This window comes from Triturus cristatus, chromosome 11 (assembly GCF_964204655.1).
Source record: "Triturus cristatus chromosome 11, aTriCri1.1, whole genome shotgun sequence".
Lineage (NCBI taxonomy): Eukaryota > Metazoa > Chordata > Amphibia > Caudata > Salamandridae > Triturus > Triturus cristatus.
The window spans coordinates 658,203,019-658,217,748 of NC_140594.1; the positions used below are offsets into that span (position 1 = coordinate 658,203,019).

General features: G+C 44.4%; 1 protein-coding gene across 1 annotated transcript in view; it reads right to left on the bottom strand.

Annotated features, from left to right (window-relative positions):
* The window catches only part of PAK2 (p21 (RAC1) activated kinase 2), a 403,878-nt gene that overhangs the window by 103,582 nt on the left and 285,566 nt on the right, over positions 1–14,730 (bottom strand). Inside the window, exons 10-11 of the mRNA XM_085634213.1 lie at positions 13,855–13,967; positions 13,445–13,562 (exon numbers count right to left, since the gene is read on the bottom strand). Coding sequence (XP_085490339.1) covers positions 13,445–13,562; positions 13,855–13,967 — 231 coding nt within the window. The remainder of the gene's footprint in view (positions 1–13,444; positions 13,563–13,854; positions 13,968–14,730) is intronic.

A 14,730-nucleotide genomic window follows, 5' to 3' on the forward strand; every position in this document is an offset into this window, starting at 1 on the left:
AGATTTACCCTGGTCTAGTTTCATCTCAAGTATCCCCTAAGTGCTATTAACTTTTAAGCGCTATATTGCAGTTTATACTTATTGGATTTTTGCCATTTTGGCCTTGTTTTACCCAGATAAATATTCTATCTTTCTAAATTGGTGTGCAGTCTTTTAGTTGTGTTTTCACTGTGTTACTATAATCAAAGTGTGCACAAATACTTTACACATTGTCACTTCAGTTAAGCCAGACTGCTCTGTGGCAAGCTACCAGAGGGTGAGCACAGGTTAATTTAGGTTGTTTATCTGACGTACACAGGGATTGTGGTTCCCTACTTGGACAGGGTGTAAACCTATGCCAACTATAGACCCAATTTCTAACAGTCAATGTCCGAAACGGTGCCGGACAGGGAATGCAGGGTGTGTTCTCTCCCTTCTTCATGCAGCTTTCAAGTGGAGAAGTGTGACCCCCAGATCGGCTAAGCACAGCCTCTGTGAGGGTGAACCAGCACATACTCTAGTCAGATAGGTACCTCATCCTCCGGTATCAATGGAGTCAGCATCAGAGTCGAAGTATCAGGAACCATCGGGAATTGGTGGTGTGTGAGCTATACAGAATTTCAAACAGTTTGGTGGAATGTCAGTGTTCACAAATCTAATACCAGAGGTGGGTTTCTGGGAGTTTCTGGGTTGTATACTTGCAAACATTGTTGCACACCTTTAAGACCACAAACGTGTGGGTATTCAGCAACAATTTGCATATAGTTTCCCACCTTGATAAAAATGTACTCCGGGACTACATGTATTTTTTGAGGAAGAAATGAATACATGTATTTTTTGAGGAAGAAATTAAGGAAATTTTCATTGAACATCCACATAATTCAAAGGGAGATAAAGGAAGGGGTTATCCACTAGGAAAAAATGTTTCTACATGGAGTAAAAAAAAGGAAGCAAGACAAATTGAGTGTAACTGCACTCTAGTTACATTTTTACATGCGAAACTGCACACCTCTTAAATTTTGTATTCCGTAATTGGGAATGATAGCACATTTTAGTGCTCAAGGGCATCTATGATTCGTATAGATCTCCATAAGTTCCACTGCAGTTCTATGAACATCCTAAATAAGTCAAAATTGTTCTCTAGATGAAGAATTAACTCAACAGGAGTACCTTTCTGACTTTCCGCAATGTTTGTGAATTGCACCTGTAGTCAATATTGTGTTTAAGCAGATGAGGAACTAAGTAGACTACGTTAGGCCAGGGTTTACCTGTTAACATACCTAATGTAGGTCTTTTAGAAACAAAAGCAAAAACATTATGTGAACTTGCAAGTCTAATTCTATTTAGCCAACTCACTGTACGCGTTTCAACAAAGGGAACAGAATATTTATTGGCCTTGTAAAGATACCACAAATAGTATGTATTTAGATACTTTTCTCATCAGTGTAGTTCACCTTTAAATCATAGATCTTGAAGGTTCAAGACCTTTTGCCTTTGACCCTGTACAGTGCTCCACTGCCTTTTGGCTAGGCTCCACGGAAAGTTCTAGAAAGGTGGTTACCATGGCTGGCGCGCCCATGTGGGAGCAACTAGGATGAGTGTCAGTGAGTGCTGTCGCAGTTTGCGTGCCACCAGCGGTATTAATGTATTAATGGCGCTGGGGGAAAAGCGTACGCAAATCTGCCGGACCAGTTCATCCATATCGCAATGCCCTGCGACTGTGGATGTGGGAACCTGGCGGCAAAGCTTCGGCATTTTGCGTTTGTTTGTGGCGAGCAGATCCGCCATCTGGTTGTCCTTGCCGGGGAGGTGTTCCGCCATGAGGAATATGTTCCTCTGAATGGCCCACTTCCACATGCTCTGAGCCAGATGAGACAACTGTTGAGAGTGTGTTCCTCCCTGCTTCTGTATGTAGTACATGGCAGTCATGTTGTCCGTCCGGATCAACACGACTTTGTTGCACAAGTGTACTTTGAATGCCTTCATGGCTAGGAAGATTGCCATCAGTTCCAGAACGTTGATGTGCATCTTCTTTTGTTGTGTCGTCCATAGTCCCTGCACTGTGTAAGTGAGTACATGAGCTTCCCAACCCTGGAGAGAGGCGTCCGCTGTCAGTATTATTTGTGGAACAGGCTCGTGGAACGGTCGGCCCTTGCAAAGGTTTTGTGGATTCCACCAATGCAGAGAGTTGTATGCCCGACCGCTCACCAACACTAGGTCTTTTAATTGTCCGTGAGCCTGATTCCATTGACGTGCCAAGCACTCCTGAAGCGGGCGCATATTTAGTCTCGCGTGCGGGACTATGAAAATGCAGGAGGCCATCATGCCTATCAACTGCATGAACACTCGCGCAGGAAGGGAGTGTTGAGGTTTGAACTTTGAGATCAGCAGTTGTATGCCGTTGATCCTCACCAAATTTGGCTGAGCTGTGGCTGTCAGAGTGTTTATGGTTGCGCCCAGGTACTGTCGTACGTGTGCGGGTTGGAGATGTGATTTTGGGTAATTTAGTGAGAATCCCAGACTGTGAAGAAGGTGAATGGTGAGGGACATGTGGCTGGCGCATTGCTGGGCCGACTTTGCTTGAACAAGCCAGTCGTCCAGGTAAGGGTAGACGTGAATGTGTTGTCTCCGTAGATTTGCAGCCACTGTAGCTAGGCACTTGGTGAAAACCTTGGGTGCTGTTGTCACTCCGAAGGGGAGAACTTTGAATTGATAGTGCTGTTCCTGAATAGTGAACCTGAGATATTTCCTGTGTGATGGGTGTATGGGTATGTGGAAGTACGCATCTTTGAGGTCTAGTGTGGCTAGGAAGTCTCCTTGGCTGAGCAGCGGGAGAACTTGCTGTAGGGTGAGCATATGGAAATGCTCTGAGAGAATGTAGTGGTTGAGGGGTCTCAGGTCTAGTATAGGTCTGAGTGACTCGTCCTTTTTTGGGATTAAGAAGTACAGAGAGTACACCCCTGTCCCCTGCTGGTTGACGGGCACGACATCTATTGCACCTTTTTGTAGCATACTTAGCACTTCCTGCTGCAATAATGCTAAGTGCTCTACGGACATAGGACGGTGCTTTGGTGGTATGTTGGGTGGAGTGGAGGTTAATTCGAGACCGTAACCGTGTTGGATAATGTCCGTGACCCACCTGTCTGTGGTGATGTTTTTCCACGTGGACAGGAACCGCCGGAGTCTCCCCCCGACAGGTGTTATGTGGTCAGGGGGAAGGGAGAGGGCGTCACTGTTTGTTTTTGGGGGAGGACCTGGTGTTGCCGTAACCACGTCCCCTGCCCTTGGTGCTGGAGCCACGATATCCACCTCTGTTGGTTTTATCGTAGGTACTCTGTGTGCCCCCTTTAGTATATTGCTGCTGTGACCCCTGGCCTCTAGCTGCTCCTCTATTCCCGGGGCGACGAGAGGCGCCACTACGAAATTGCTGCGTCTGCAGAGCCCCCATTGACTTCGCAGTGTCAGTGTCTTTTTTTATTTTTTCGAGGGTAGTGTCAACTTCAGGGCCGAATAAGTAGTATGGGTTGACTGGCTGATTTAGGATGTTGTTTTGAATCTCTGGTTTGAATCCGGAGATTCTCAACCATGCATGTCGTCGTAACATGACGCTGGTGTTAAATGCCCTTGCTGCTGTGTCGGCAGCATCCAGGGCGCACTTAATGGATGCGTTGGTAAGGAGTTGTCCCTCTCTGATGAGGAACCGCTGCCTCCTTGTATTCATCTGGCAGATGCTGGAGTAGTGATTCTAGCGTGTCGTAATGTGAACGATCATAACGGGCCAGGAGTGCCTGTGTATTGGCAATGCGCCAGATGTTTGCTGCTTGAGCTGCAATTCTTTTGCCTGAGGTCTCCAGCACTTTGCACTCCTTGTCTGGGGGAGGAGCATCACTGGTTGTTTGCGAATGGGCTCGCTTGCGAGCGTTAGCAACGACCATGGAGTCCAGAGGTAACTGACCTCTAATGTACATAGGATCTCCGGGCGCAGGCTTGTACTTTTTTTCAATCCTGGGGTTTAGCACGTGTGCCCTGGTTGTTTCTTTGAAAATGTCATTTGCAGGTTTGAGAACTCCTTTTAGCATGGGCAGAGTTTTGACAGTTCTTTCGGAGGAGGCGAAAGTGTCCACTAAGAAGTCTTCTTCAACAGTGTCAGAATGGAGTTGTACTCCATGATTGGCGGCAGCACGTTCTATGAGGGCATTGAAGGCAGCAGTGTCCTCTGTGGGAGATGTTTTGGTGCTGTAAAGCTGCGTGTCCTGGGTATCTGGTGCGGTACCCTGGTCTGTAGGGTCATCCCATGCCTGATCGGGGTCCTGCTGCTCATCAGGATCGACATCCCCAGGGTAGGTAGTATCATCGCCCATGTAGTCCTCCACTGCGTCCGTTTCTGAAGGCGTAGGAGTAAAGGACTGGGGATCCCGATAGGAGGTTTGCAAGCGTTCATACAGAACTGGTTCCGACTCCGCTGGCAATTTGTGCTTCAGAGGTATTCTGTATGAGTCCAAGCCCCTCTCTGGCGTGATCTTCCGCTTGCGGAGCATTAGTCTACCCGTGTCGGCGTCGATGAATTGTGGCTGTGAAGGCTCAGAATGTGTGTGTCCAGTAGACGGGGACTGCGTCGTGTGGACACGTGTTCGGATCTCGAACATCTTCGGCGCCGTGGATGGCGGCAAACCAAAAGTGAAGGTGGTTGGCGCCGAGGGTGCTTTTGGAGCCTTGTTCGTTTCGGGGCCCGGCGTGGATCGGAGGGCTGCCTGTTCCCTGATGCGTTGCAACGACGCCGCGACATGCCGCACTGAGAACGCTGAAGGTTCTTTGGAGCCGGTCGGCACCGCGGAGGTAGGTGTCGACTGCTTCGGAGCCACGGGGTCATCGATCCGAAGACCGGTATCAACGGTCATTGGAGTCGACGACTTGGCGTGTGCCGCTGTCTTCGACGTGGACTCCGATGGAGCGGCCATTTTGACTTTGGTGGTCGAGGCCGACTGCTTCGGTGCCAGAGGCCGAGGCGCTTTTGGGGGACCGAGGGCCTTTTTCTTCGGGTCGGTACCGATATCCGCTGCAGTGAGTTCGGCGCCGAAGTCTCTTTTACTACGTTCGGAGCCGACAGCCTTTGCTGGCGACGAAGGAGTGGAGGTCTTCGAGCCGATCACGGCCAGTTTCACTTTTGGTTTCGGTGGAACTGGTGCGACGATTGGTTTCGGTTTCGTTGAAGGGAATCCAGTCGTCTTTGGTAATAATGGCTCGTGCGGGATGTTCGAGGCCGGGCCCGAAGGCGGGGCCGAAGAACTTTGTGAGTGATCTCGGGTAAGGCCCGTAGGCGATTCCTCGACCTTCGCCGTAGAATGACGCACTTTGATGGCCTCCGTATCGACGGGTGGGCCTGGCTCTTCGCTAGAGCTATCTTCTTCGGCCCCAAAGGCCTCATCGTAGTCTCCTACCTCGTCGATGATTTCTTCCCTTTGAAAAAGCACTTCGTCGTCTTCCGATCGGGAATCGTGTTCGGAAGCGGGGCTGGAGTTTACTTCTTCCACGCTCTCTGCGTCCTCGTCCTCGGTGCTGAAGATATTGGCCGGGGCAGGCGCCGATTGCTGCGCTTCTAATCTCGCCGCCCGTCGATTCCGTAGAGTCTTTTTCGATGGGAATCGGGCACAGGCCATACATTTCGACTCATCGTGATCCGGTGAGAGACATTTGTTGCACACCGGGCGGACGTCGATGTGTGGGTATTTTGCGTGGCATAAAGGACACCGTTTGAATGGGGTCCTCGATTCCATCGTCGATGTAAGTTCGATGTTCGGATCAAACGGATCCGAAAGGCTGGAAGAAGTTTCTAAACTAATCAAGAAAGCAGTCGATACCGAACGGGAACAGTACCGACGAAAACTAAAGGCCTTCTTTTGGCCTTAAACTGAATTTTCCTAACTTGAGCTAAGATAAGCACATCCGAACCCAATGGCGGAAAAAAAACAATCTAAGGATGGAGAGGATGCCCATGCGCACTGTGGTCCAGGGGAGGAGTCACCTATCTCGTGATACTTCAAAGACTCTTCCAGGACAACAACGTGCAAACATCCGGACCCAACACTAGGCGGCGATCTATGCACAGATATGAATTCAGCAGCCCACATGCCTCGAACATGACTCTACATCTACCTTCAAGCATAGGGCGATACCAAACACCGAATCAAAAAGGCTCTGGCACCTGGAAAAGGCATGCACTGTCCCGAACTGGGAATCAGAACACCCTGCCAGGACAGGAATGTCTGGAGTGCTCTATTGTATGCATGTCTGATATTCAATCTTATTTTGGCCTCAAGCACTGCACTAATCTTTGTTGTCTGAGTTCTGAGCACATACAGTCCCACACAATCTTCAGTAGTCAGTTACGGAAGAGTTTGTACTTGGCCCAGTTTGCAATTAAGTTCCACGGGGTGAAGGACCTGATACTACTGTTCGATCCCGACTCTATATTATTGCACCCTTGATTAACTGCATTGCAATTTATTCAAGACTAAGTGTTTAATCACCACTATGCTAGCATTGCACTGCACACATATACATAAATATATACACACATATTTTAGGGTATCAGACCTTTCATACCCCAGCTTCCCCAAGCCTTCATGGCAGAAGCAAAGGGGGCCTCGTGACTTACATTTCCGTAGAAAGTCAACTAAAAGTAGCCTACATCACAGGGACTTCAAATTATCAGATCATTTGTTTAAGCGGTGGTTCAATTAAGTACACTGTTTTGGTTAACTTTTATAATAACATCCCAAGCCCTCATCTTGAACAGATACTTAACGGGCTTAAAACCGATTTATTAAAAATAGAGAATCAAAATAAATCTGATTCATTAATCATTTGGTTGGGTGATTTCAACTGCCCTCTGTGTTCACAGAGTATTAAAGGCACCTGTGGAATGGTATCTGATAACGATGATTCTTCTTCTAGCCACTTCCGACACTCTAAACTAGGAGACTTTTTAAATGGCTTAACATCCTACTTTAACCTATCCTATGCCAACGAACTATGCATCCCACCTAAGTGTTTTAAACCCACCTACAATGGGAGAGGTAGTCACACTACAATCGATTACATACTCCTATCTTCCAGGTATTCAGGGCTTATATGTAACTGGGAGACTTTTGATTCTGTAATCAGTGACCATTACCCAATTGGGTTGATCTTAAATCTCACCTCACACGCTAAGCACAAGGTTAGGCAGAATACTCCTTACACCCAACCTCTTCAGCCAGGAACCACCATGGGGCTTTACCTTAAATGGGACAAAGTAGTCCCTTCCACCTTTTTAAATTCCTTGGTGAAGAACACATACGATCATATCCAAACATGTCTATCACTCTTAGACAATCCGCACGCAATAAGTCACTCCTTTTCTAAAATCTTATTGGAAATAAAAAGACTGCTCGAATGTGCCCCAAGGAAATCCTCCTCCTCTAGTAATTGTTGGTTCGATAGGAACTGTTCTAAAGCTCTGCGACTCCTGAAAGCTGCTTTAAAATCTAATCCCAGAAATCGCTTGGAAGTCCAGCAAGCTAGAAAAAATTACCACACTATACGCCAGGCCAGGAAAAATCAGCTGAAGTCAGATGCCTGGCAAGCTCTTATGGAAGCTTCCACTAAGAGGGATAACACCGCTTTTTGGAGGGCAGTTAATGCCCCTTTTTTTCGATCTTCACAGCCCCCAATTGTGGACTCAGCCATAACTGCTGAAACCTGGGTCAAACACTTCAGTGCCCTATATAATCCCCTTGATCCGGGTGACCAGCTGAATGAGAGGGGTAGTAATCCTAACCCCCTCCTAGATTCAAATACTTCTATTTTTTTTCCCCTGAACATTTCCTTCGAATATGCCGAGGTATTGATGGCACTAAAAGAAAGTCCTTCCGGGAAGGCACCAGGTCCTGACTGCGTACCGATAGATGTTTTTAAATCACAGCCAGACCTTTGGGCACCTTTGCTTACAAATGTTCTGAACTCACTGAACATAACAGGTTTCATACCTACCTGGCCTGAGGCAGTTGTCCCGATTTTTAAAAAAGGCGGGAGAGATAATCCCGCCAACTATCGCCCAATTTCACTATTAGACTCTCTCATGAAGGTAGCTGGGCGAATTATTTTAACTAGAATACACGACTGGATAAATGATCAAGATATCATTTCTAACCTGCAATATGGCTTCAGACACGGCAAAGGTACTATTGAGCAAGGCCTGAACTGGTCTCTCATAATAGCTAAATATACTCAGGCCAAAAAAGGCAATCTCTATTACCTTTGTAGATCTCAGCTCGGCATTCGATTGTGTTGATCATGAGCTTTTATGGGTTTCCCTTGCAGAGATAGGTTTAGACCCACTCATCCTTTCATTTATTAAAGAACTGTATAGGGATGCATCAGCCCGGGTTAGGTATGGCAGAACGGGAGAATGTACTGACAGATTTTTCATCAGGCGTGGCGTCAGGCAGGGTTGCATATTAGCTCCCCTGCTTTTCACCCTCTACATCAATTCTGTTGGTCATCATTTAAATAGAACTTTTCATGATTACCCTACAATAAATGGTAAACCCATACCTATCCTGCTCTACGCGGACGATGCCGCAGTTATGTCCCAGACCCGAAGGGGGCTACAAAGGGCAGTAAATGAATTCACTGACTATATGTCAAAGAGAGGCCTAAATGTTAATACCTCTAAAACCTTTACAATGTCATGTGGCCTAGGGACTGGGGAAAAACCATGCTCTATTTTTTTAAACGGTCAAAAACTGGACAGCATTGATAGTTTCTCTTATTTGGGCATCATTTTCAATAAAAGGGGTACCTGGCGTGCCCAGCTCAAGCTAGGGGGTTAGCTTGGTCTAAAGCCATAGGCGCATTGACCAACTTTTCAAAAAAACTTGGGGGCCACCCGATTAACCCCTTACTTCAGTTTTATCGGGCGAAGTGCATCTCAGTTGGAACTTATGGAGCTGGGATCTGGGGGATTGACTCCGTCGACCAAATTCAACGCCTCGAGAACGCCTTTTTGCGTTATCTCTTGGCTGTCCCCTCTGGTACATCTACCTACCTGGTACACACTGAATTAGGTCTTACACATATTGCGGATACGATTAATTCCTCCCCACTCATCCTATGGCACAAAGTCTGGACCAACCAAGAGACTCCTTTTAACAGAGAAATCATCAAAGACTGTCTTAAACTGAACAAGGCCAGGAATATTAAATGGTTGAATTATGTAAAGAATTTATCCTCGGACTTAGGTCACCCTGAATTCTTTTCTGACCCCTTAGCCCTAAGCAAAATAGCAAGAGTTACACTAAAGCGTCTAGTCCTAAACCACTTGAGCAGCCAGCGATGGTCCTCTGAAAAACAAAAGAGTTCAATCGTGGAATATCAACACTCGACCATTATAAATAGGATCCAGCAATATCTACTCCTAGAACCATCGCCTTTTACTCGCATGCTCCTGACCCGTTTTCGCACTGACTTTTTTTAGATTTTTAACATTTCCTAACCCAAACTGTTGGTCTACTGACATGGAGAAATGCCCGTGTGACGGCCTATCTATGCAATCCAATATACACTATCCTATTCTGTAGATTTTACCAACTGCCAAGGACTATCTTTTTGAAACCTTTGCTTAAATCATGGGGTTTACGCTCACATAGAATGGCTTATTATAAATTAAAGACCCTGGATACCCCTTTAGTCTTGGCAGCTATGTCATCCTATTTGAAAATGACCATGAAGCTGAGGGCTACAATGCAGACTTAGTTGATATATGTCCTAAAAGTTCTATCATGTATCTGTAATTTTAATTGAATTTGAGATTGTTGTAAAATAATTGAAATTTTATTCTATTAACAAATTTTATTTGTATGAACTTTTATGATATTGTTTTTCTATATCGAATAAAGTGCATTATCTATCTATACACATATATATACACACACATATACACACATGTATGTACATATGTACATACATACATACGTGTACACACATACACATGTACTGACATACGTACCGACATGTACATACACACATGTATATACACACACACGTATATATATACACACACACACACACGTATATATTTATATATAGATGTGACTATTTTGTCCTAGTTCGCTGAAAGGGTGCATTCTCCTGTGCTATAGGGTCACTTTTGAGCTTTTGATATACTACATTGCGAGTGATTTTGACCGGTTTCAGGCATTACATTATGAGTTTACATGCAACTACCCTGCTAATGTAAAATCATCATTGCTGAGATCTATTTTTCATGTGACTTACCTTTTTGCCTCTACCCATTTCTGGTATTTCATTATAAATACACATGCAACCATTTTACTCATTTGTCATTGCTGAAGTTTTGTGCACTTAATATTATATTAAAGCTGAATTGTATTCACTACCTGTGTGTGTTACTCCTTACCGAGTGTCCTTATTGATTTGTACTTGATTGACATTGCTTGAGTTGGTTGCCAGCAGCCAGTCCAACACACCTTGGAATTAGCTTCCCATCCAAGCAAAGCACATGAACGTCACCCTGCACATGTAGGGAACACCTAAAAGCACACCTCTAGATAATAACTGAACATGGATGATATTGCCTTGACTTAATCTAATGGTCTTGTGCTGTTGTTTTTTTTTACATTTAACCCCATACTCTGTTTTACCCCTAATGTCGTTCAAATGCCTGTTCTAGTCCAAGTGCACTATAAGAATCACTCAAATAAATTGAAAAAAGGATGAAATTGTGCCCATTTCCTTTGACAGAGAATGAGGCAAAGGTGATCCTGCCATTTTAAGATTCATGGTAGCAGCCCTACCCGAGTCTATATAGCAGAGATTTAAGTCCAGCAATTAATTTAATTCTGTTCTCTGAGCAAGGATCCTGGGTCCCTTGCTCACTTTGCCACTGGATTCAAGCTAGCCTGGCTGATGATGGCTGATTAGCCAGAAACCGGTCCCAGGATGCACGTTTCCGGTCCAGGGAAGACATGGCTTGGCAGTTCGGGCTGTACTGTTCCCATGAGGCACAGGGTCAGACTGATTTGCATATGGCCAGGTCTGAACTGGGGTGGCGGAGTGAGCTAAAGAATGATGATGGATTAAACCCAGATCAGTTGACTGGGGGTGAGTGCTTGCAATGTTCAACACTCCGTCCATCATCCCCTTTGGTTTTGCATAATTCAGGAAATAAACAGGAGGCTTAGAGATTGGAAGGGGGTTCACAGCCAAGAAAATCAATGAGAGCTTGGGAAGGACAAACGTATAAACATCCTGCTGTGTTCATTTTATCAGAAAAGGCAGGAGGGCTAATCTGCTTCTACACTCCCCCTGAAACAAACAGGTACGATACTTCTTTGGGTTGGACATGAAATGTTCAATGTCACCAACACTTCTGGTCAATGTCCAGGTGCTTAACGTTGCATCAACTAAGATGCTCCAGGTAATTTCTGTTACATGTTAAGGAATGTCAGGAGTTTCACTGTCACTCAGGGTGTCCCCTTTCTTAGCTAAAACGTCAAGACACCACTCTCCTTGAATAAGTCTGGATAAAACTCCGAGAAATTCGACCACGTCCTCAAGGCTAGCATGAAGTTATTAGCAGGGATGACTGATATGGCTGGCTATAGAACTTGAGGCACATGATTTGGATATATCCAGTGATGACATGCAGTGTGCCAGATGTGAGTCTCTTCAAGCTCATCAGATTTAAAAAGTTGGTTCCAAATTTGTATCTGTGTTGGTTGATTACTAAATTTGGGAGAGTTGAAAAGGGTTTATGCCTGATATATGACGAACAGTAGTGAGAGTAAGCACGGGTTTCAAAAGCCATACTTTAATGACTGAGACTAGGTGAGAGTACGGCACCCAAGGCCAAGATCATGTCTATCAGTTACTGAGTAAACCTCCCAACAAAGCAAGGCTTGTAAAGTTTGTGCAAGCCAACATGTATGCCTCTGAAGGTTGCCTCTTGTCAAGTAAGTAAAGCAGGCCTCACAAGCGGTCGAGGATCTCTCACTAATGGGATCATTTTCTGTCACTGGGAGGCTTAGCTGTTAGGCATAACTTGGGTCGAGGGTAACTGGTTTAAGCAGGTATCTTGTCCATCCAATTCATCCTATTAAAGGGCCACCTTGCAATTGTAATACACTCACTGCTGAGGCAATTTTGGTGTTCTAATCCTCTCAAAACCCACATAGCACCCAGTGCTCCTACAATTATGGTTGTGTTGGTGCTGGGCTCCTCTTAAGATAGGTTATTTCAAAGTTAAGGTGTGATGCCAAGTTTTCCACTCGAAACATGGGTCCATTGTAGAGAAGATGTGGAGATGCTGGTGTCTCCACTGATGTGTTACAGCCAAGGAAATAGAGTAATATGTGCCAAGGGGGAAATCAGAGGGAGGTTCACCAATGACTGAGGTCACGGCTTAACCCGGACTCCCATTCAAAGCAAATGGTCCCTTTACTTCTTGACCTCATTTCAGTCGACAAAATGTTCCAGAACCTATGAGGGAGCCTAGAACCAATGCCAGTCTAAAAAAGGCCGTTAACATATTTCCTTTACTGAGATGCTGTGACACAAAATACATACTTAAGAAAAAGGACGTCCTAGGTTCAACAAGAAAAAAAGAAGTCAATCTCTGCCTATCCAACCACAGGTAAACATCTCTGTATATATGTTTTTTTTAAAGCCTTGATCCAAACAGAAAAATCGATCATTACAACATACAAGACAGTCAGAAAATAGATTACAATTAAAGGTTACAACATATGCCCCATTGAGGTAAAGTAGAAAAAAGAATTGCTTCAGAAAAAAATGTGGAAGATATACATGAATGACTAGAGGTCCAGCTTATGAACTTTCACTACACTGGTATTCATGAATGGAGCAGCAGCTTGCAACGTTAAAGTTATAGTTTATTATTCCTCTGTGACAAAGGTGAGGCCAATCTAGCCAACCTTCCTACATTTGTCCTTCAGGAAGGAGATAATGAAAAGGTGTTTTAGTCCAATGATCATCGCTCATTCAATTCACAAGTAAATAGGAAGAGAAGTAATTTGTTTTGAACTAGTAACTACTTTTTGAAAAAACATTAGTGGTTTCTCACACGTTAATGATAATCTCATGTTGCAAGCAGTCTTTAATGATTAGCCAATAAAAGACTGAAATGGATAGGGTCCTGTTAACAATGCATTCCCAGATGCAGATATGAGGATTGAAAAAAATATGACCTGTTCTGTAAGACCTTTGAGGTTGGTCACAAAGTTAGTAACATGGAATTTACCTGCAAAGCACTGAGCCAGCTAGTGGAAGAAGTTGCTTTATACATGCACTATCAATGAGTACTATAAAAAAATAAGTAAAAGTGTTCACTCAAAAAATTGATTTTGCAAACCTTCACCATACAATATGAGAACTGAATACACACCTCTCTGCAAACTGCAGCAATCTGAGCCTCGTCCATGCAAGTTTCTGTAACAACATCAGTAAGAGACCCTCCGGCAAGGTACTCCATCACCACAAACAGTTCATCTCCTACCAGGAAACTGCAACCAAAAATTGAGCATTAAAACTTCACTTTAGCCATGTGTTTGAACTGATAAAGAAAAAAAAGATTATTCACTTTTAATAATGATTCTCCAACATGTGCATCTCAATCAGCAATGTCCGTTGAGCATTGCACATCGAGAGCAGGATGTTCATTCATCATTACGCCTCTACACCTGCCCACAAGGTACCTTTACAAATGATACACTGAGAAAAAAATTATCTCAAACCCACTCATCCACTCTTCGGTTTAAAAAAAGCTAATCAGTCATGGTCTGTCTGTCTTCGTACCTGTCAAGGAAATTCACTATATTTGGGTTCTTCAGTTCCTTCATTACCAGGATTTCATTGATTATCAGTTCCTTCTTGGGCTGCTTTTGAAGGTTAATTTGTTTGATGGCCACCTGAGAAAAGGAGGAAACGCACCTGGTTACTCCTTTAATGTAAACCATAACAATCTATTCAGGAAGCCTTAATTCAGCGTTCAACACAAGTCTTGTACTGGCTTTGGTCTCAGCAGTTTTAGTTATTGTTAGATTTGGGCAATTTATGGTTCTGTATCCTCTTAAGAAGTGAAAGTGAACAGTTCTGTGCGCCTCACTATCTTGTATTGTACACTTAAATTTAGCATCCACCGGTGGTCTCTTCCCAAGACGCCCTTGTAGCTTCTGCAGTGACATTTTGTAGCCCTGGCTACGGATACAGATAGTTACTTATAACAGTATGTAAAACATGAGCGGGCTAGCAGCAAAAGTCCTTGCCTTTCCTCGATAGATACACTAAGTAAAGAGGCAGGGGAATAAGCATCAGGCACTCCACCAATATACACTATGCATGATGTTAGGTTAGCTTTTTGCCTCTCAGAATTGCAGCTACAGAAATTGAAAGTTTGGTTTATGAACATGGTCAGGACTGGGGCTGTAAAACATCTAAGCGGATGTGTTCTAGTTAAATCATGTTTATAAATTTATGTTGAAACAGAAATACTCATTCACGATCTGGGACAAGTCATGAAAATAGCTTGCATTAAAAATGCTCCCAAATGGAGACCGAGTGCTCTTCTTTGCAACTGCACGGAGTCAAAGAGAAGTGATCCATTTGTAACCCCTCTAAATGCATATGGAATACATACAAGTGCAAGAAATGTTCACAAAAGATCAAAACCTT